The sequence below is a fragment of the Pinus tabuliformis genome, chromosome 6 (assembly GCF_031772625.1).
Source record: "Pinus tabuliformis cultivar Carrire ecotype Pingquan chromosome 6, CPIR1, whole genome shotgun sequence".
NCBI lineage: Eukaryota > Viridiplantae > Streptophyta > Pinopsida > Pinales > Pinaceae > Pinus > Pinus tabuliformis.
The window spans coordinates 382,125,967-382,149,738 of record NC_142292.1 but is presented as its reverse complement, the minus strand read 5'-3'; the positions used below and the strand labels follow the sequence as shown (position 1 = coordinate 382,149,738).

Sequence of the window (23,772 nt, the reverse complement as noted above, 5' to 3'; positions counted from 1 at the left end):
TTAGTTTTTTACCATAATAATATTGAAATAACACAAGATTCAAAACTGATATTGTTTTAATTTTTTAAAATAAAATTTAAAAAATATAAGTGTTATACTAATGGAAAAATATATATTTTATAAATCTGTTTTTCATTAATATTATTGTTTAACTTGTTTTTGGTTTGCAACATTTTTTCCAAAACACTAAGATTTATGATTTCTTAGAGAGTATTGTTTCAATCTTTTTGACAAATGAGTGAATTGTTCAATTTGTATTTTAAATCTACATGCATAGAAACTTTTAAACATGTTTTACAATTTTTTTGAATTGTAAAATATTTGTTTTTTATATATTTGGAATGTATGTTCTTGCAATGTCCTTTACATAAATAGTTTAGTTCCCTTCACAACTAGTGATTAACTTTTTACTATAATAATATTGAAACAACACAAGTTTCAAAAATATTATTAGTTTATTTTTTAAAATAAAATTGTAAAAAGATAAAAGCTGTAATAATAGAAAATTAACTATACAATATATATTTACAAATTTAATATTATTGTTTAATTTTTCTAAACTTTTATATTAATTATAAAAATTTTACAAGCTATAAGTTTTACATTAATTAATAGTATTATTGATTAATAAAATTATTCTCATTTTTACATTAATTATTAAATACACAATAAATTTTTGTACTGATAAATTGATTATAGATTTTTTTCATGTTTTATATAAAATAATGAAAATATTCTTTTTAAAATATTATTTAATTTTATTTCATATAAATATTAATATTTAAAATTTACCTACATGTATAATTTTATGTTTTGTTTTGTTTTTTTTTTAAATTTTTGAAAGTTGTAAAACATTATTTTTTGTATATTTAGAAAAACTGAAAGTTGCAAAATTTACTTTTTACATATTTAGAAACAAATGTTTGTGCAAGATCCTGAACATAAATGCACTAGTTCTAAACAACACAATCTTCAAAATTGGTATTACTCTAATTTTTTAGCAAATAAAAATTATAATAATGGAAAGTTAGATAATATAATATATACTAATAAATAAATTAAAATAATATTAAAAAATGATTGAATTTAATTTTATAATGTTTTTTTTTTTGACAGAAACGGTTAGTTTGATATATTGATTCTCAGCAGAAATGCCTCATTTCAGGTTACAAAGAAATAGGTAGAGCTCAGATTTCTCCTCGGATAGGAACCAAATGGCTTCCCCCCTAGTGAGCCTGCGAATTCTGTAAACTATATTTCGAGTGATCTTCTCTATCTTTCCTGATTTACAGATACAAACAAACTGCTCCAATAAAAGACAGTAAAACATTTTAAACAAACAGTTAAGGGATGGGATCCCAGCCTTCGTCTCCGTCTCTTAGAAGGACTCCGAGAGGGAGGAGAACCGCTTTGTTGGCTTCAGCATCAGCTTCTTTATTGTTGTCTCTCTTTACATGAAGAAATTCCAGATTCTGAAAGGAATTTATCAGGGATCTAATTCTGCTCATCAATCTTGATAACCTTAAATCTGAAGGAGAAGAATTGTCCACAATGGCCTTTATAATAGACTGGGAGTCCCCAAATACAATTGCCTCTTTGATACCCAGAGAAATGAGCTGCTTGAGACCCTGGAGAAGAGCCAGAGCTTCGGCTTGAATGCTGGTATTGAAGCCCACTCCCCAGGCATATCTTAATTCAGTTCTGCCCTCTGCACTTTTGACTACTCCACCTGCACCGGATATACCAGGATTACCTTTTGCTGCCCCGTCAAAAAAGAGAGCATTTCTTGCCTTCTTGATGCAAAACTCAAAGAATTCTGCAGCCTCAAGGCGTATTTGCCATTTTTTTAGAGGAGAGGGATGCCTGGCAATATCAGTGAATTGGAGATCAAGATAAGCGCCCCATACAGCTTCTTGTCCGCTTAGATCTGCCCCGTCAAGCTGATCTCCCAAACAGTCTTTTAGGTGGCTTTTGATTTTTACCCAGATAATCTTGAGATCGCTCTTCTTGTCTCTGAATATCCTCTGATTTCTTTCCAGCCATATATGCCAGCAGATTAATTTGGGGAGGGCGAGCCAGGCTTCTTTGATGTGGGCGTTCTGAGGAGTGCCACCTAGGTACCTTAACTTCCAGTTTGAAAACAAATCAGAGCAGCGATTAGGGAGGGCGAAGTCTACGCTCCACGGGCTTAAGGCTTCTTTCCATAGTTCAGTAGTAAACTTATAGCGGAGCATTAGATGGGAGGCGTTTTCTTCATCGTCCCCACATAGCGAGCATCGGGATGGCCCTATGTAGCCTCTTTTTCGAAGCCTGTCGTCAGTCAAGATTCTCTGGTGGCAAAGAAGCCAGCAGAATGAGTCTATTTTAGGGATCGTTGTCTGAGACCAAATTCCTTGCCAGGGCTTCGGATCAGGGGGAACATGAGGTTGCAGAGAGATCTGTCTATAACCTTGCGCGACTGAGTAGCACCCAGGGGTCGGACCCCATCCCCGAGTGTCAGGTTTCCTGTTGTTCATTGGAGCTTTGCCTGTTAAGAGGGATCGGAAGATGGCATAGTCTCTGGAAAGATTCTGAGGCACCTCTAGATTAACCCAACTCTGCCATTCGCCGTTCTCCCAGTGTGATATGTCCCACAGAGTTTTAAGACCCGCTCTGTCCATCCATTCTCTCAACAGAACCAGAGAGCGATCTTCAGATAGGGGATCACTACCCATGATACGGTCATCCCAGATTTTGATGCGCTTGCCATTTCCAGGGATCCAGTGCACATGGAGGTTAATTAAGGAGGAAGCTTTGGTGCACAGTTTATGGATCATCGTTCCGGATATTGATTTGGGATTGTCCAGACAGCGTGTTCTCTGCCCACAGAAGTATTTTTTCCACAACGCTAGCTGAGCCCAACCCGGATTTGGGGCAATTATCCTCCATAGTAGTTTTGCACCCAATGCGATATTTTGCTTACTGATGTTCTTGAAATTCAGGCCACCTTCCATTCTGGGCAAGGAGATTATGTCCCAGTTTAATAGAGGAATTTTTTTCTCATTTGCTTTGCCGCCTTTCCAGAAGAAATTCCTTATGTAATCCTCCATTTTCCTCATGATGCCAATAGGGGCCATCATGACTGCAGATTGGTATATGGGAAGACTGTTCAAGACAGCTTTGACAAGCACTGTCTTGCCAGCCAGATTGAGCCAATTGAAGCCCCAGGAATGGATTTTGAGCTTAAATTTTTCCAACAGAGGCAACCAGTCTCTGCTGAGGGCCCTTTTTTGGAAAACAGGGAGCCCCAAATACTTGAAAGATGACCATGAAGAGGAGGCTGCGAAGCCGAAACAGCTGGAGATAGCTTGGAGGGATCTGGCAGTAGAATTCCAATAGTAGATGTGACATTTGCCTTTGTTGAGGCTGCTTCCAGAGTCTTCACAGTAAGCATCCACCACATCTTTGAATTTTTTAGCCGTGGGCAAGGAGGCAACACCCAGCAAAAGGGAGTCATCCGCAAATAGCGCATGGTTTATGTTTTTGACACCTCTTGCGATGTTCAATCCCATTATTTCTTGATCAGTCTGCTTTTTATTTAGGAGGAAGCTGAGAACAGAAGCTTGGAGGACAAAGAGCAAGGGGGAGAGAGGACACCCTTGTCTCAGCCCTCTAGAGGCTTTGAAGAAGTCAGTAGCCCTCCCATTCACCAAAGGGGCAATCCAGGGCTCACTAATACATGCCTTGATCCAGTTGATAAATTTGAGGCCAAAACCAAATTTGTGCAGGACATCGAACAGAAATCTGTGTCTCACCCTGTCAAAAGCGCTTTCAAGATCTAGCTTGATAACCATTCCTTTCTCTTTCCGGTTCAAGCTTGAGTGAATCGCCTCTTGGACCAGGATAAAATTGTCCACAATCTGTCTTCCCTGAATAAAACCTCCCTGATTCTCAGGAATAATGTCTGGAAGGATGATTTTCAGTCTGTTTGCGATCACTTTTGTTATCAGCTTATAGCCTATATTGCAAAGGGAAATAGGACGAAATCTGGTGAAGGAATTGGCGCCTTTTTCCTTGGGAATAAGGGCCAGGAAAGCCGAGTTGGTGCTTCCCCCAATTTTCTGACAAGCTTGAGATTTCTGGACCATTCTGCATAAGTCTTTTTCCACAATCTGCCAACAGTTCTGCAAGAATCTGGCAGTAAAGCCATCTGGGCCCGGGGCCTTATCTGGCTCCATTGCAAAGAGGGCGGTTTTTATTTCATTATTGGTGACTTCTGCTTCCAAAAGCTGATTCTTTCTGGTAGTAATCAGAGAGGGTACCTCGTTCACTAAAGTTGATGTGTGCCCCAGGCCCTCTTTTTCACTATACAAATTTTTGAAGTGGAGGAAAGCAACCTTTTTTATACTTTGTATGTCTCTGTGGTTTATGTTCTCTTCCTTGATTTCTGAGATGGAGTTGAAACTTTTCCGGGCTTGGGCTTGCTTGTGGAAGAAGGAAGAGTTCCTATCTCCAGCCTTGAGCCAAAGCCTACGGGATTTAATCCTCCAATACTCTTCCTCGGCCAGACTTGCCTTGAGAAATTTTTCCTGAAGTTCAGCTTCCTTATCTAGAGTTTCTTTTGTGATCTCTTCATTTTCCGAATTCAGTTGATGAATCTCGAGACATTCTTGGATCTTTTTCCTTTCCACTGCTGGGTTAGGAAGGGATTTTACCCAAGATTTCAATGCAGCTTTCACTCTCCTGAGCTTTTCCTCCCAAACAAAGAAGGCAGAGCCATTGACTGGTTGCTTCCAAGTATCTTTTACTAATTGCATAAAGGACTGTTCTTTAACCCAAAGGGGACTGAATTTAAAAGGGATAGGACCTTGATCCATATGAGCCAGAAGATCAAGTTTGATGGGTCTGTGATCAGAGACACTACAAGGGAGGATATGCATTCTAGATTCTAAACCAAGAATGAGGAAAGTACTTTGAACATAAAAATGATCTAACCTTGCAGTGATGTGTCCGGGGCCAAGTCTTTTATTGGACCAAGTGTACTTGCCTGACGAAGGTTTTATATCAATCAAGTCCCAGTCCTGAAGCAGGTCCTCAACCCATTCTCACGCCGGATCCCTTACAACGCTTCCTCCACGCTTTTCAGCCAGAGAAAGGGTAAGATTAAGGTCCCCTGCAATGATGATATTCACTAAATCTTCCGAATCTGCCATGCTTCTAATGGATTCCCAACAACTCTTTTTCTCACCTGCGCTGGCTGGAGCATACACATTGAAGAGACAGAGAGTCTCATCTGAATCGACGTGTTGCAGCTTAGAGAGCAGCCAATGGGTGTTGGCGACCTCTTTGATCTTTGAAAATTTGTTTGCGTTCCAAAGGGTGCCCAGGTGTTGTGGGGAAAAATGCCTATGCAGGACGATCCTATCCACCTAAGGTGTGACAGTGCCTTAGCAACAAACAGAGATAGCTATTCTGGTTTCTTCCTTTATGAAATGTGAAAGAGGAGAGATCAATGGACTTACCGGTGTCTTCCGTTTGTCCCTCGATCCAGATCCTCTTCTCTTTGGGTGTTCACAGCTACTTGCCTCCTCGCTCGCCCAAGAGAACAGCTACTTGATTCCTGCGAGATCACAAGAGAACAACTACTTGCGACAAGAGAACAGCTACTTGTGACAAGAGAAGAACACAACACAAAGGCAGATATTCATATTTATAAATGATTCAGGATTAGAAATAAATCAAATACACTAATGCAATCATACATCAGTATATAGGAGAAAACCAAGATAGCTTTATTGATAAATAACAAGGTTCAGGAAGAGATACAACCCAGAGGGCTCCAATCCAGCATCTCCTTCCCAACAGAATGGAATTCCTATCTTCACCTCCCTTCAAAGCATTAAGCACCCAATGATTCCAGTCTCAAACCAACAGCAATTCTTTGCAATAACAAAATTCCAGCCCCTAGATCTCATGGAGGAGAGATCTATATATAGTTATTTTGGAGAGAGGATGAGTCAGCTTGAGATCTGACTAGTGTCCTCTCCCTCTATCAGTTCTTGAGTCCACTTGGAGGTTCTTGCTTCCACTTGGAGATTTGGAACCTCTTACTCATCACCAGTCGAATTCCCTAAGGCAAGTGTCATTTTGGAAGCTTCCTGGGCATTGACACATTGAGGAATGAGCCTGCCACTTGTCCAATCTCGCTCAGCGCAGGTAGCCTTTGTTGGAGTTGACATTCAACGCAGGTAGACAGTGGAGCAGTTGACATTCAGCGCAGATGCTCAGTGGAGCAGTTGACATGATCCTGAATTGACTTGTTTTTGAGCAGTTTCAGGTGGAGAACTTCTGTGAATTGCTGTGGTTAGTTAGCCTTGTTCCTCTAGGGGTAGGAACAACATGTTTAGGGACTTTGGATCCCTTAGATTATGGACATTTCATGCTCAATGCTGCAAGGCACAAAAATGTCTATAACAGTTGCCCCCTAAAGTATGAGGCCGTTTATCGGGTGAAATGCTTTATCCAGGAGGGTTTGAAGTTCATCCATTTGCTGGGAGGAGACCTGTAATAAGATACAATACAATACATTATGATTCATATTGCTTTCATGATCTGGCTGAGGCGGGCATTCCCATGCTCAACTTTATAAATTCATTTTTTGTACATAGAACAGACGATCGTCTGATGGTAGACTGATAATTTTGGTGAAATTATCATCCTTTGAGTAGGATGATCATCTGCTGCAATGATGTACATGTCAAATGTCTTTATCTTTCCTGAATATATATCGCAGCCCAGATGGATGAAACTAGATCCGGGGTCTTCAAACTCGTTCGATCTTTACTCTAAGTACAAGTCGATCCATGTGAGAATTGCGCTGAAGTCGAACATGGAAAGACATCGCTTGATTACCGGTCAATGATGTAAACTGTTAACAAGTGCGAGAGGAATCACCGATAATGATAATGACCCTCAAGGTACTGCAGTACAATTCACGTGGTGTGAATAAAGGACTTGGCGTCGAACACCACGCAAAATCTTCTGGTCGAAGGTCATTGATGTATACCTATCGCCGGAAGTGAGAAACTTGCCATTGAGGCATGCAAGCTTCAAAGTACTGAAGGGGGTGTTCCTAGATCAACTTCTTGGATAATGAGCTGATGTCGACAAGAAGCGATCCGTCAAAGGAGGGCCTTAATGAATCCCACATCAGTGACACGGAACGGAGCTAATGATTTTAATGGAGGTGAAAACGATCTGTGACATATGATTCAGGGTGGCGGTCATGAATGGATGAAGGATAATGTATGGCAGTGGATGGGACCCGGTTGACTCTTTCTGAATGACTTCTCTTGAACATATGGCGACACTGATGCGATGGATCGGTAGCATTACCCCAATTATGGATGGTATGGCAAGACCATGGTGATGTGACCGGTGAATGAAACAACCCAACCCGATTGTGGTACGGAGGAAAAGTGTCATGTTCAAGAGCAACCTGCTACCATCAAAGTTATCTTTAGTTTTCTCCCAATTTTTCCCCAGTCATTGCTGACCAGTACCTCTTTATTTTTGTCAAGCTTGAGGAGGATAACATATGCTTGTTCTATAACCTGCCCTTCGGGCAAGCCCATCGCTATGTTTTAACGAGCCTAGCGATAGTGAAACTCGTTCTCGTCTAAAGACAAGTTTGTCGCTATTTAGTGATTTTAACGAGTCTAACGACAAAGACAACTCGGTCCCTTTTCATTTTTAGAGAGTCTGAAAAGGTACATAAAGTTAACTCCAAAATTCCTTTTTCGTCATCTAATCCCTTAAGTCCGAAAAAGTATAAAACAATACAGAAGGGATGAGTTTTCGATCGTTTTAACGAGCCGAACAAAACAAGCGCTCGATCTTTTTGTGCAATAATCCCTCAGGTCCAAAAAGATTAAAATCCAGAGGAGGGATAACACTTCCGGTCACTTTAACGAGCTGGAAGGCCAAAACTCGGCAATCTTTTCATATTTTACGAGTCAGTTGAAAAGAGCTTAAAGAAGACTCGTCTTTTGAGGAATGAGTGATAAACAGGGTTAGCAGCTGATTCCAGGTACGGGTTGGAATTTTCCAATCACGGCAGTGTCACAAGGATGGCTAGGTGAAATCACTCTTCGCAGCTGTTCCTCAAAATGGGTAAACAATCATATGGAGGTGAACGATCGGCCAAATGAAAAGTGGAGGTGACGGTGCAAACACGACCAAGGCTTTAATGGCTGATAAGGTTAACATTCACAGTGGTTATTTACCGGGTGGTGCTTATGTTTATTTTTTAACGAGCATGAATTCCGCGTTAAAACTGCTCGGACCTTGCGTTTATTTTTTAACGAGCATGAACTTTATGCTAAAACTGCTCGTTTATACCAGTCATATGATAAGAGTGTCTCATTTGAGATGCTATTTTTTATGGAGCTTCATCTCACGTAAGCTTTGCCCCGGATCCTTTCATTATGCAAGTTCGGAAACGACTAATCCTACGAGTTTAAAGGGTTAGACCTACAGGTTTAAAGGGAGGACCTAAAAATTTAAAAAATAAATAGCCACCCCTTGCTTGCATTCCAAAAGGTTTGCATGCCCCCAGGCATAAAGTACGATTTCAAAGTTACCTCTACTTCTTTTCCGTCAAAACATTTGTTTTAACGAGAGAGGCTTACCTCTTTCAGGTTACCCAAAGATTGTCTCGTTAGTAGTTTAAACAAAACACTTCCTCGGCAATATCTACCGAAATAGACAAAGGTGAGTGAAAAATAGTTTATTTCACTCACATAACTTTGACAAAAGAATCTTATTCTAGAACAACCCTCTTCCTAGACGGACGGGGTACGGACTAGTCATATTCTCCCGCGGAAACCTACCCTATACCCAAAATTCTCTGCCGAAGCAGACCAGGACACATGCCCCCTGGGTTCCAGTCATATCCTCCCGGATTACTCGCGCTCATCAGGAGGACAGACCGTGGGTTGAGACACTTCTTGCGTGAATAGACCATTTAGGGATGGTATATGACTATTTGCGATGCGTGATCCGGGGAATGAAAGTTGGTCCACGAGCTTGACCATTCTTCCTTCATGCGGAAAACACATTACTCTAAAGAGTGATGAGACGATGGCTCCCATGCAATATATATAGTCTCGTCCAAGGAGTAGGTTATAATCCAAGGGTCCTTGAACGACCATCATGTTCATTTGAACGGTCTTCCCTTTCAATGTTATGGGCACATTGGGGAGGATCCCTAAAGGTCGACTGGTTCCTTTATCAAAGCCTGATAGATTTCTCATTTCAGGCAAAAGCGCTGGCGAACCAAGCACTTTCCAAGCAATAGAGGAAAGGATACTCACAGATGCCCCTTCATCAATAACTGTGCCAGCCATTACCATTCTGTATATTTGGACAATAATTCTGAATGGTATGCTAGCTGGCAAGCGGGGTCTGCCTAGTTGGTTCCAGTCAAAGGACACAACTAGGTTGCTTGGTGGTGGGACCGAATAGACGGCCGAATGTCACTCTGATGAACTTCCTTCCTGCGATAAAGGAATGGTGGCATTGCCCCCTTGATCATCAGAGTCAGTGCTGATGAAGAGAATTTGGACGGTGTCGTCTTTATTCTCCTCTGTGATGGTGTCATTCGAAGATAGAACCTCTGAAGGCAAAACCGGGTCAACTGCCGTTTCAACCTTTAGACTTTCGTCAGGTATGGATTCAGACGGTTCATCTTCAATGACTGGCGCTTCGGCTGACCACTTGAGCGGGCCAGCCGGATTCTCAACTAGTGAAGGACTTGGCAGGAGTTTTTGATATCTAGGAGGAAGTTGCGCTCGTAAAATCGGGCGATCTTCCAGAACTCTTTTTGCCTCGTCTAAGAAGGGATAACGGTGGATGGCGTGATCGCCTTCACACAGTTTGCAGGGAAATCTAGCGTTCCCTCTTTGTCCTGTGGCTTCACTTCCACTAGTTGACGGTGAGCAGTCGACATGGCTATCAGAGGTCGACGCTACTGAATTGTGCAAACGGGGAGACCAGTCCCTTAGTATCCGAGGGATACAGGGACAATCTCTGTGGAAGTGGTCTCCCTTGCATATGACGCATGGCGATTTAGGCCTTGCCAGTACTGTGTGTGGATTTTTGTCAGACGACACTTGTTTGCCCCCAGTCGCCTTTGGCTCCTTCTTCTTCTTTTCTTTCTTCTTCTTCTCCTTCTTCTCCTTAGGAACTCGGTTTTTTGCTTTACCAGTTCCGTCAAGCGAAGAGGAAGGAGGAGAGGAAGATGAAGTAGAAGGCTGGTGGGAAACTCTGGTCTAGTCTAACTGTTGACTCGACTGTTCAGGAATGGTGGTGTTCTGAACGACATTGGTTGAAAAGAGCCAGACTGGTAGGCCAATTGTCAATCCTGGAAGTGACAAAGTGGCCATGTGGGGTGCACCAACATCTCCCCAAGAGGAGAAGGGACTAGGATTTCCACCAAGGGGAATTCCTTGGTTGGTGTGCTCCATCTTTTCAACCCAAAGATCAACGCGGTAATAAAGGGTGATTGTTCCGTTTAAAATAAATAGTTAACGACACTTTAGACACAACTTGCTTTTTCAGTTTTAAAGAGTCGAGAAAAAGCTAAAGATGACTCTAGTCTCCTTCGATGTTTTAACGAGCCCGAAGTGACAAATGCTCGGATGGACTTTTTCTGTTATAGAGTCTGAAAAAGGCCAAAAGAAACTGCTCTGGAGTTCTAGGCAGAGGGTGTGCCAAACTTTTCGCAAAACCGCAGAATACTTTTTAGGGTACGGGCGGTCGATCTTTGTGAATGCTGTGTTCACTGCATTGCGATCAGTAGGGCGGCCGACACGGCTTCCTAAGGATAAAGGATATATGCCTATAGGGGTCTCCCAATATATACGCGACGGTACGTGGGAGCACAATCCGTACTAGCGCTATCGTCCCTCAGGAGGAATCACCCACCTTCCACGAAATCGACAGTCACTAGGCTTAACGACGCCGTAACACGTCTCTAGCCTAGACCTCTATGTTGTGCGTTATGTTGCAAAGCGTTGTTAAGTTCATTCAATTTATTTTAAGTTGATCTTTTTAGAAGTTTGCCTTTCTGGATCACCACGAGATGTATGGTACAATTCCTAAATGCAGTCTAAGATGATAAGCAAGCTTTATATATTTCAACTTTGAAAATCCTAGCTACTGAGGGAAAAGAAAGACACTATCTTTTCTCAAAGAGCAATCAGCACACTCTAATGCACTGTTCCTAAATCAAACATGCAAACTTATCAAAATGCAAATGCACAATGCAGGTGTTTGTTTTCCGCTTTCTTAGTATTGATGCCTACAAAGAAAGCTTTTTGTACAACTTTGAATTTGCTTTTAAATGACAGATACAAACAAGTTTACTCTTTTCGAAATCAACAAGGGTAGAAGAGATTACAACACTTTGCGATTTTCGAAATGAACAGCTTGTTTCGACACTTAAAAGAGACAAACTCAAACCAATAAGCAAAAGTAAATGTATAATCAACTGTAAACAGCCAATGAACTCTCGATCACAATCAACAGATCTGAATCAAGGGCTACAGGATGATTATTTCACTCATGCAAAGGAAAACTGTAAATGATGCCACAAACACATAAAAACACTCACAGTCTTTTTGTACAAAAGGAGGCAGAATTTAAGCAGAGAAAAGGAGTTATCAGACTGGTACCTATGCTGGTTACAGGCTGCAAAAACAGAGATCAAAACAGGGCAACAGAGAGCAGAGAACCCCAGCTACACAAGGCAAGACTGGTTCAGCGCAACCTCAACACTGTGGTTTTGACATTCAACGCAGGTGGCCTTCACGGGAACTACGTTGAAATGCAGAATGACTTCACAGCAGTTGCGCTGAAGGAGAAACTCTCGTTTCTCACAGGTTCTGGGTCACAAATTGCTCAAAAATCAACAGTTTCAGGCCAAATCAGAAACACAAGCAAGGTATAATCAAAGGGATGCTTTGAGAGGGTACTAAGATCTATCACAAAGGATCATCAAGTCATTTGTGAGTCCATTGTTCAGATCATAGACAAAATCCAGTGAAGGATCAAGGCAGCAACTATCTACTTTGAAACTGAGAATAACAGAAGCAATTCGATTGTTGCTGTTGGGTCTATGAGGTAAACAATGATAGAAACACAAATAAAATGACTAAAACAAATCCTCCCCAGTGGAGTCACCAATTTGTTGTGGGGAAAAATGCCTATGCAGGACGATCCTATCCACCTAAGGTGTGACAGTGCCTTAGAAACAAACAGAGACAACTATTCTGGTTTCTTCCTTTATGAAATGTGAAAGAGGAGAGATCAATGGACTTACCGGTGTCTTCCGTTTGTCCCTCGATCCAGATCCTCTTCTCTTTGGGTGTTCACAGCTACTTGCCTCCTCGCTCGCCCAAGAGAACATCTACTTGATTCCTGCGAGATCACAAGAGAACAGCTACTTGCGACAAGAGAACAGCTACTTGTGACAAGAGAAGAACACAACACAAAGGCAGATATTCATATTCATAAATGATTCAGGATTAGAAATAAATCAAATACACTAATGCAATCATACATCAGTATATAGGAGAAAACCAAGATAGCTTTATTGATAAATAACAAGGTTCAGGAAGAGATACAACCCAGAGGGCTCCAATCCAGCATCTCCTTCCCAGCAGAATGGAATTCCTATCTTCACCTCCCTTCAAAGCATTAAGCACCCAATGATTCCAGTCTCAAACCAACAGCAATTCTTTGCAATAACAAAATTCCAGCCCCTAGATCTCATGGAGGAGAGATCTATATATATTTATTTTGGAGAGAGGATGAGTCAGCTTGAGATCTGACTAGTGTCCTCTCCCTCTATCAGTTCTTGAGTCCACTTGGAGGTTCTTGCTTCCACTTGGAGATTTGGAACCTCTTACTCATCACCAGTCGAATTCCCTGAGGCAAGTGTCATTTTGGAAGCTTCCTGGGCATTGACACATTGAGGAATGAGCCTGCCACTTGTCCAATCTCGCTCAGCGCAGGTAGCCTTTGTTGGAGTTGACATTCAACGCACGAGCAGTTGACATTCAGCGCAGATGCTCAGTGGAGCAGTTGACATGATCCTGAATTGACTTGTTTTTGAGCAGTTTCAGGTGGAGAACTTCTGTGAATTGCTGTGGTTAGTTAGCCTTGTTCCTCTAGGGGTAGGAACAACATATTTAGGGACTTTGGATCCCTTAGATTATGGACATTTCATGCTCAATGCTGCAAGGCACAAAAATGTCTATAACACCAGGCCTCCTGAGGCACCATGAGTTGAAACAGCTTGCCCTTCACTTCTCTTCCACAATTTTCTGGTGATATGGAGGAAGGCCTTGTCCTCGATTTTAGTCTCCTGGATGAGGAGTATATCAGGAGATTCGGTTCTTATTAGGCTTTTGACAGCTTCTTCTTTTATTCTGCTCCCCATACCCCTACAGTTCCAGGAGACAATCTTCATCACTTGCTTTTTGAGTGGAGAGCTCCTTTAGAGCTCTGGGACTGGTTTCTGGTCGTCTTAAGAGTTTTTACCAAGAGTTTCTCGAGGGTTGGTTGGCTTCCTTGAAGTTTGTCTTTATAAGTCTCCTGTTCTCTTTTTTCACGGGAAGATTTTCGGCCTCTCAATGATCTTCTAGCCAAGGTTTGTGAATCCCCTATTTCACCTTCTTCTTCTGAATCCTCCGATCCTTGCACTTCCTCAGCCTCTTCTGTGGGTATCTCTTTTGGTCTGTCTGCATTGGCTTCAACTTGCTTTGATCCCGAGGGGGGCTCTTTGTGGGGCGATACTTCATTCTGCATCTCTATTTCTTGAGGGTCTTCTATTGCTGAGCTTAACAACGTGTATTTGTTTCCTTGTTCTTCCATGAGGGGTGTTTGAAGCCCAGAGCCTGCCTGGGGGACTTTGCCATTTGTATTGCCAGTTCTAGGGGCTTTGTGAGCGGATTTGGTCCTTTTGACCTGAGTCCATCCTTCCTCCTTGCCTTTCTCCCCTTCACTATTCTTTGGGCAGCCTCTAGCAAAATGGCCATAGACATGGCATTTTCTGCACTTGAACGGAAGCTGCTCATAGTCCAACTTTTGGAGATGCGTCCAATTTCCAACCTTAATCTTTATTGCCTCAGGCAAACCAACCTCAAGATCCACTTCAACGCAGATTCTAGCACAGTCGTATTGGTCTTTGCTGTTTGCTCGATCAATGAACTTGCCCAAGGTGTTTCCGATGTGCTTAAGAGACTCCCAATTCCAACAATGCACTGGCAGGTTGGGCAATCTAACCCACACAGGGACGGCTGTGGGAACGTCAACTGCTGGGTCAAAATCAGGCGTCCACTTATTGAGATACAGCCCTTGAGGGCCCATGAAATAGGGTCCGTTGCGGAATATCAGGTCCTTATCCTCCTTTTCAGAGAATTCAAATAGGAAGAAACCCTTCCCTAGAAAATAGGAAGTGACTCTGCTTTTGATCAACGGTGCCCAATTCCTTGCTACCCAGCTCTTCGTGGTTTTGGGGGAGGGCCAGAGTCCAGTGAACTGTCCAACCAAAGCCTGCTCTGCCAATGAGAGGGCGACCTGTATCGGCCCCTCAGGAGGGAGCTCAATCTCAGGGATGTCATCCAGGCGCTTGACAAACTTCGCAGCCTCAGTCACTTTCTTCTTTGGGAGAGAATCCAACAGTTTTATAAAAGCCTCAGCATCAGAGAGGGGAGGTGGTGGCGGTTCCATTGAAACGACGTCTTAGCTCGATCGAAGCGAGCACACCCAAATTCCAGTGGTCATAATCCTTCAAGCCAACCCAGTGAAGGAACCTCCGAAGAACTAGATCAGAGAGCCAAATCGCCGCGCAGTTTGGGGGCTCTACTCAGGATGGGAGCGTCAGGCAGAAAGGAGGCACCATGCAGGGTCAAAGAAACCCTCCGAAGCAGCCACAGGGCCGAGACAAAGGTCTCAAGCGCAAATGAGTTGCAGAGCGGGCGCGGGCGATCTCATCTTCCTTGTTCGTGTTCCTGTTACCAATTTCTTTTTCCCGCTCAAAAGGTTCGAATTTAATTTTATAATGTTAATCTCATTGAGTTGAAACTAAGTTTCTTCATTACAACCAATGAGGTTGGGTGCTCACCAAAAAGTGCCATTTTAGCACAACATTTATTTTTACTTTCATATCTATTTTTTCATCAAGTATTTAATTAATACGCTCACAACCTGTACTCCAATTTAGCTATATTTAAACTAAGCGGGAGGTGCTAGCACTATGTAGCACTTGTTTAATCTATTTATCAATGTATATATGCCATGAATTCTTAATTATTAAGTCTTTTAAATTTTATAAAGAAAAATAATTAAATGTCATATTTTTTTATGATTTTTTTAATTAATTTTTTTATTGCTCACATGCATATAAAATTAGAGATCACTTTTTATCCTTAACATTGTTTGAGTCTATTATAATGGAAACCATAACTATTTTGACATTGATCTAATTTTTACTAGTCAAAACCATCCTAACATAAATTAGCTTGCAATTCACGTTTTTGACATTGCTCTCGGCTAGATATACAAAAATTCAAGTGTGATTTATTGCTAGCTACACAACTTCATAGAGAAACTATTATACTGAAAGTAAAAAACATTAGCCAAGAGGTCTAAAGAAGCATCAATTATCCAAGGAAGTGACTTGCACTAGATCTTGGGCACTTCTACCTATTGAAGCTGGGGGCTTGATGTCACATTAAAGATGACCCTTTATGTGGGCCAAGTGAACATCCATGCTGATGAGACAAGAGTGTTGGTGGCGTTGGACTCGTTGAATATCGTTAAGACAAACTATGATATCATTGCGGTCCTCATGCTTTTCCTTAAGGACCTTGTCTAGGGGAATCTTCATTTGCCAATGGAAGGTGATGGAATTGAGATATTGGCTCCATCGTCCTTTAGTATGACTAAGGTTAGGAACCCAACTAACAACTTCATTTTGGATTTCAGAATCAGAGTAGGCTTGACGATCATTATTAGTTAAGGCTTCAAGCCGATAGATTTCCTCTTGGATTTCTAGAGGGGTGGAGGAGTGAAATATAGCCACAATGATCTAAGCTTAGGGTTGGGCCTAGTATTGGCCTTGAGGGCCTCGACCTCTAGACCCCTGTAACAACCCCAGGTTAAATTTCATGTAATAAAGAATAATAAAGGCAAAATAAGACCAAGGTCATGGGACACATATTCTAAGAAGAATGTTGGGCAAACATCATAGTGGACATCATTTGTGGTTTAATAATGACTATGGAAATTGTTAAAGGAAAAGTAGCAATAAATGACGTTTTAATTTTGAAAATAAGGAAAATAGGAGAAAAGGAAGGTGAAGGGACACAAATTTTCATGCAAGGGAAGTTAGAGGAAAACTGAGGGAAAATGAAGAAAATAGAGACATCAATAATAAAAAGGCATTAGAGAATCAATACACAACTTTTGTCAGTTTTGAGAGAGAGAGAGAGAGGGAGAGCTTTAATAGGAGAAAGTAAGAAAACAAGCAAAGTCAATTAAAGGAAAGCAAAGGAAAACAAGGAGAAGGTTGGATCAACAACTTCAACAAGAATATTTTGCAAGTAACAGGTTTCATGTGTGATTTCCTAACTGAGGTGTGAATGCATGGTACATACATTTGTTTATTTGGTTCATTTGTTGTCATTGGCATGGGTTTTTCCGGGTTTGAAAATGGTTTTCAGCCTTGCTTTGACATTTCCTGGATAGCCATGGTGTGATGGGATTCATTTCTTGGTTGAGATTTAGATTGTCGAAAGGTTTTGGAACCGGGTGAGGTGGTCTCAAGAAAATTCCCAAGGGTTGGGGGTGGAGATGGTTTTCTCTAGGAAGCCCTTTGATAGGTGGGTGGAGGTAGGAAAATTCCTTAAGGTATGGTGAAGAAATTATGAGGCATCCAAGCTTGGTTTGGTCTTGTGATGTTGAGACTGGTTTAGGTGAGATCACTGTAGTTTAAGGGTGGAGGTGGTTTAACCTATAGAGTTCTTGGTTGATTATATCTTGGTTTATCCCATGAGTTTCCACATTCATACTTGGAAAATGACATGGGGGTGATTGAGTGAAATAAAGATTTGGTTCAACCCTATCTATGGTTAGGTGGTACGTGGAAGTCCCTGACTTGTTTTTCTTTTGCATAAGTTAATAAGAATTATTTTCTTATTGTGATCTATGAGCACTTGTACTTGTTATTATGTTGATTTGATAGTTGATTTTTCATTGTTAATATTCTGGTTATAAGTTGTTTATAAGCATTGTTCTATGATGTTCTCTAGATATGAATCTTGTTCATGATTTGACAAGTATTTGAACGGTTCATGAATGCATGGGATAAGAAGTGTCGTTGTAGATACTTGAGAGGGAATTACACCTTCTTGGTGATTATCAGATGAAGTTCAAAGATTTATGATCATATATGCATTCATGACTTGTAGCTTACATGTTTACCATGTGTTTGACGAAATTTCTGTGGTGTACTAGGCCTGTCTAGGTTAAGATCTTGTTCAATTTTGAATGTTTGGTATTGTTGTCATCTTAATCATGATTCTGGAAAGTTTCAGACAGTTCTGAGGAGGGGTTTGGAGGCTAGGTTGAAAAGGTGGCATAGATCCCGAAACCACATGCATAGAATAAGAATATTTGGGTCATAACCACTGACAACTAGGCATATGAATGTGGTTGGAGCCTCATAACCACATGCATCCCTTGTTGTGGGTGCGGTTGGGGGTTAGGTCAGAGAAAAAGGTAGTCCCAGATTAGGACCTAATCATCAAATATTGTGGATTGACTTCTGGGTGATTTAGTTCTCTTGAGGCGTATTAATAAGTTTTCAGATTGTAGGCCCCACTTCAATAATTGGAACTTGGAGGTTAGGTCATGTCATATTAGCACTCCACTTCACATTTACCCAGAGGGCTTGTAAAAGTGGGTAAATGTTGGAAGGGGTGGTTCCACCCTGGACAAGATCTCATTCGTTAACAAGGCATAGCATTCAGTGAGGAAAGAATCTCAAGTAAAGACACCTCCCAATGGAAGGGAAAAACTAGCTAAACAAGTTGACAAAGTCTAGGAAAATATCTCAATGAATTTAGCGCTTACGTGGCAAAGGAGCCTAAGAATTAGATTAACAAGTAGTGGCAGAGTACAAGCATATAAAGAGTAGCTTCGACAAAGTTCCAATAGTAATAAAATTCCTAGCACACCAATGAGAATCCACACCACCGAGATGCCTTATAGACCAAAACTAGATTCCACCATGTAAGCATTAACAAATTGAGAATTCAAAGATTGGACATAGAAATAATTACACTACAAATGTCTACCCATTAGGCATGGATTCATTACAGATGAAGCCCAAATCCTCGCCAGTCACCTTCCATTCTGGTGTTATCCCCTACTACAACCATTTCTGACATCCTAGGGGTCATTCCTCAGTCATTATACCCTACTACAATCACTTCTGACATCCTAGGGTTCATTCCCCAGTCATTATACCCTACTAAAATCGCTTCTGACATCCTAGGGGTCATCCCTCAGTCATTATACCCTAGTACAATCGCTTCTGACATCCTAGGGGTCATTTCCTCAATTGTTATCAGTCTGTTCCACGTATGAAAGACCAACACATGCTGTGTGTATTAGAAGGCCAGTCGCCATGGGATTGATGCCTTCATGTGGCAGAGTTTCCACAAAGCCAGTGTCGTGGGGTAGATATCCCACCTGCGGTAGGAGATTGTCACAAAGGTTGTAGAAGAATACATAGCCACAACATACATACAAAGTTTCAAAAAAGCCAATGTCATGAGGGAAATAACCCACCTATGGCGAGTGAATTCCACAGAGACTGCAAAATAACATGAAGATGTGACAAACGGGTCAAGAAATCACAAAAGAAATAAGAGTTTCCATCTTAATGTGAAGGGATGTATTATAGTTAACATGTGTGATTTCATAGGGAGGGATAGCCATGCAATCCCCCCTCTTAAATGTGATGGGAGGTAGCAGGGTGCAGGCTCCCTCTTTCTCCTCCATTGGCACATATTTTGACATCTTGATTGGGATTTGTTTACTTTGAAAATAAAAAAGGATAAAGTCTATTTCACTAAATATATTTAAAATGATGAAATTTAAAACTATATCTTTTATTTTATTTTATTTTCCAATATTTTTAAAATGAATTCAATTTAAAACATATAAAAAACAAATACATGTAAACAAAGCATACAAATCACAAAAGATAAGACGTAATTATCAATCTACATTTCACTTTTTTGTAGGATGCTCAAATGAATCAATAGACTTTAATCCTCAATATTTCTCTTTTTGACAAGTCTCTTTAATCCTCAATATTTCTCCTTTTTTACAAGTCTCTTTTCTATAGGTCTTTACAACTACAACCCCATTTTTCCGTAACAAGGAGTATAACATGAAATCTCAATTGGTTATTTCACAATAGAGGGGATGTATTGAATGTTGAAGTTGTATTACCTTACCACTCCATCGTATTACAGGTCTAAAATGCCCTTATCTATACATCAAGTGTTTACTTCCACCATTCTCTGACAATGCAACAAATCTACTCATGATGTTATAAAATGGTGCATCTACCGCTTTTTGACAACGTCTCCAACATGGAGGTATTTTGTAATGGTTATTGGGTAGTGACAACATGCCCCAACATGGTGTCTTTTGCAATGATTATCAAGTGGTGCCTTATGGTAGAAGACAACTAACAATAGCATATTAATGTTGGAGGCTCTACACCCTTGCAGGGGAGAGGCGGGCGGGAGGGCGGGGGGGTGTTGGGGGATCAAAGGCAACCTCACCTACAAATGCAAATCTATGTTGGGTTCTGCTAATCTGCCAATTTATAATAGTGTGACTCCTCCAAATGAAAAATCTACAATGAGATGTCTGCTTGACTAAAGGGGGTAGAGTATGTACACCTCTGTATACTTTAGCAACCAAATCATTGTGCAAAGGTGGGTTCATTGTCCCACAAACTAGGGAGTCTCATACACTAATATGGTGTCTGGCTTGACCATGACCTTAAAATTAGATTGTTATTGTTATAAGTGTAGTTGAACTAATAGACGAAATGACCTTTTTTTCTGGGCATTTTTTTCCACTCAATTTGAACTAAAACCCGATAGATATTTTTAAAAACTTCGAGTCTACGTTATTTGATTAGCATAATTCGAGTGTCTCAAGGATTTTTCATGGCGTTGGATCCATTTATGAATTCAAAAACGTATTTTAAACAACAAAAAATCACAATCTTGCTTGTAATGTATTATCAAATTCTGGTGAAAAAACCCATTTCATCTCTTATTTAAACTCTATCATTATTATGTATTTATAATTTTTTTTTTTTTTTGCAAAATATAGAAAGGAACTCACCCAAAACATTGATGACATTTATTTTTAAAAGGTCACTTTGGAAATTTATTATTTTTTCTAATTGCACGCACACACACACACACACACAATAGCCATGGTGTTGTGGGTTCATTTCTTTGATTTTTTGGTTGGTTCTCATGTTTCCTTTAGCTTGGGTTGAGTTAATAGTTCCTGCAAGCCCTAGTTGGACAAACCTTGTGGAAGCCCTGTAACATCTTGGGTTGAGTTTCTAGTCTTGGAAGACTTGGTTGGACAAACGCTTTGGAAGCCCGATGACAGCTGTGGCTTGATTTACTAGTCCTGGAAGCCTTGGTTGGGAAAAACGTTCTAGAGCCCTGGAAGGCTTGGGTAGAGATTGATCTAATGATGGTTTTGTGATGTCCAACCATGAGGTGGGATCACTATATGATGGGTTGAGGTGGTTTGGCCTCTGGAAGCCTTGGATGGTTTTGGACTGATGTGTTTTATGAGTTCCCACATTCATGCTTAGAATATGGCACGAGGGTGATTGTCTGAAGAGAGATTTGGCTTAGCCATGTCTATGGTCAGGTGGTTCGTGGAAGTCCCACAATTTTCTGGCCTTTGCATTATTAATATGAGGTTATTTATCCTTGTTATTTCATGAGTATTATACTGGTTTATATGTTGATGATATGGTTTTGATTTCCTTGGCATTTCTGTTGTTTTTTTTTTCTACGTTAGGCTAATTCTATTACTGAAAACATATTGTACACTGAGGCCTTAGCCTGTGCCTATCCATGCCTGAGTAATGGCAAAAAATAGTAGAGACAAAGTTTGGACTGCCCATAATGGGAAACCAGTCTGAATCAAAAAACGATTTCAAAATTTAACTTGTTGCCCACGCAGGGGAAACCAGCAAATGCGCACAGTTTTTTATCAGTTTTCATGGTGAAACAGAAACCAACCAAGGAACCTAAAACCATTAGTTTTTTCCAGAACCCCATTAAAAAAAACTAGAAAGCAAAGTTCCAAAAACCTGAGAAAAAAAAGACACGTGGCAGGCTGTGTGGCAAACACGTGGCGAGCTGTGTGGCGGACACGCGACAAGCAAAGTGGCTGACTAGGAGCGAGGCGGAGACAACGGGTGTTCCTCCATGATGAAGCACCTGTAATCCTCCATGTCACCACCTGCCTGTTGCGAGGCCTCCGTGTTGCCTTCCTGCTGCGCCGGATGTTCCTCCTCGATGAAACAACGATAAGGGTCCATGGCTTCGTCTGCGTGCTGGTCCTTGTCCGCCTCCTTCCCCACTTGTCCCGTCTCCTTCTCAGTTTGCCTCTTCCCTGCTCCGTGGGTGCTCGTCTGAGCCATGTCTAGTTCTGCTTTGGTGTGGCCACCACCTTCAGTGGCCTGCTCCTCAATTGCTCTGGTGCGACCACCACCTGCAGTGGCCTGTCCCTCAATTGCTTGCTCCGTCTCGTGAAAGAAAATGGAGATAGTGGCAGTGATGATGGGCCTGTTCAGGGATGAACGAAATGTGAATTGGGCATTCTGGAGATGCAGCTGTGGATTGGATGGAGTGCCTCTGGGAGGCGAGGCAGAAATGGAAGGAATGCCACTGGGAGGCGAGGCAGGGGGCGTCGAATGGAGGTGGTAAGATTGAGAGCGGCCTCTTCCACTACGGGTGTTTGGGTAGCGCCCAGTAGTCTGCTCGGCTAGAGAGGAAGTGGAATCAGAAACTGGAGAATGATGGGGATGAGTCAGGCTTCCTCTGCTTCCGCCCCTGCGACTGTGCATACGATGACGCGTTCTCGGCATATTGGCTTCAGAAGTTTGAGAATTCCTTCCAGGATTGGGCTCAGAGTGATGCAGAGGCTCAGTTGAATTTGTGGGCTGCTCAGCAGAGGGACTAGCAGCAGAGGCCGAGTGGAAGACAAAATGGCAATCCAGGCTCTGGGTGAAGTGAATTCCCGGGCCGAAATCAATGCAGCAGAGGAGGTGGCAGCGTCTCCCGGTGGTTGTGCGGGAGCTGGGTGCTGCAGCGGCTTGAGGGCAGAGGCATTGCAGTGGCAGAGGATGATGGACAGGTGCAGTGGTGAGATTATCCCTGGAATTCATGTTTGCGCAGAGCCGAGGTGGGTGGTTGCTTACAGGTTGGAGATGACGCCCCCTTAAATGGCATTTATGGCTATTGTTAATGCCAATTTTAGACCACTGTGCCAGACTATGGAAGGCCATGTGGTCTAGCCACATGCCATTCCAATCGACTGCCACCTCATTGTCCTTGTTGATCACCCGCATCTGGGACATTTCTGTTGTTATTATGCTGGTTATGAACATGTATTATGATAATGGTTATGTATGGATCTCATCATGTTTTTACTTGTAAATGAATGAACAATGTATCTATGTCCTAACAGATGAAACTGCAACTAATGTGTTGATGCATCAATTCTTCTTAGCGATTCTTAGATGAGTATGAAATCCCTATGCTCAGATATGTTGTTTAAACCTATAGATTACATAATTGTGACATGTTTGACAAAATGCTTGTCATGGATAGTATGGGTCCAGTCAAGTCCTTGTTCAAGTAATTGTATGTGTATCATTATTATGTTGTTATCTTGTAATTCTGAAAGTGTCATTGAGTTCTACGCAGTGACCTAGGCTCTAGGCCTAAAAAAGTGGCTAAAATCCTGGAGACACAGGCACAACACTGGGAAAAAAATTCCCTGAACACATGCATACCCATGTTGTGGGAGCGTATGGAGCCTCATGGATGCATGCTTGTCCATGTCAAGGGAGTGTTTGGGGGTTTAATGGTCTAAAACTCAATGGGACCCAAGGGTTGGTTACCCAAGTGGCTGGGATGGTTCCTGGGAGTCCTATTGTTGATGTGGAAGGTCTATATGGTTTGTTTCCATCGGTTCCACTTCCTTAAGGTGACTTAGGAGGTCAAATCATATCATAGTAACTTCTTGTTACATGTTTACCTTGGTTAGATGGTTACTTGGGTAGATGTGGGAGGAGGATACTACAGAGTGGTATCATAGCTTGGTTCAACCCTCATACTGGATGGTTTGTGTGTTGGTGATGCATTCATGTTGGTTGCATAGGTGTTTCTTGTGTTGTAGGACCATATGCTTGTTGCATTTGTATGGTATGGGTTATGGTTGCGGAGAGGTTGCCATGGGAAGTTGATGGTGTTGTTGTGGAGTGCATCATCATGCGTGTATGGTTTATTATGCATCGGTTATGCATGTTAGTGTTCACATGTGGTCAAGTGTACAATGATGTGGTGGTTGTTGTCATGCATGAGGTCATAGTATGTG

General features: G+C 41.6%; 1 protein-coding gene across 1 annotated transcript; it reads right to left on the bottom strand.

The window, feature by feature from the left end:
• Positions 1-1,343: 1,343 nt before the first annotated feature.
• LOC149258916 (uncharacterized) lies at positions 1,344-4,856 on the bottom strand. The gene has a single exon (XM_089441929.1). It carries the CDS (start codon positions 4,854-4,856, stop codon positions 1,344-1,346), a length of 3,513 nt encoding a protein of 1,170 aa, XP_089298055.1.
• Between the last annotated feature and the right edge of the window lie 18,916 nt (positions 4,857-23,772).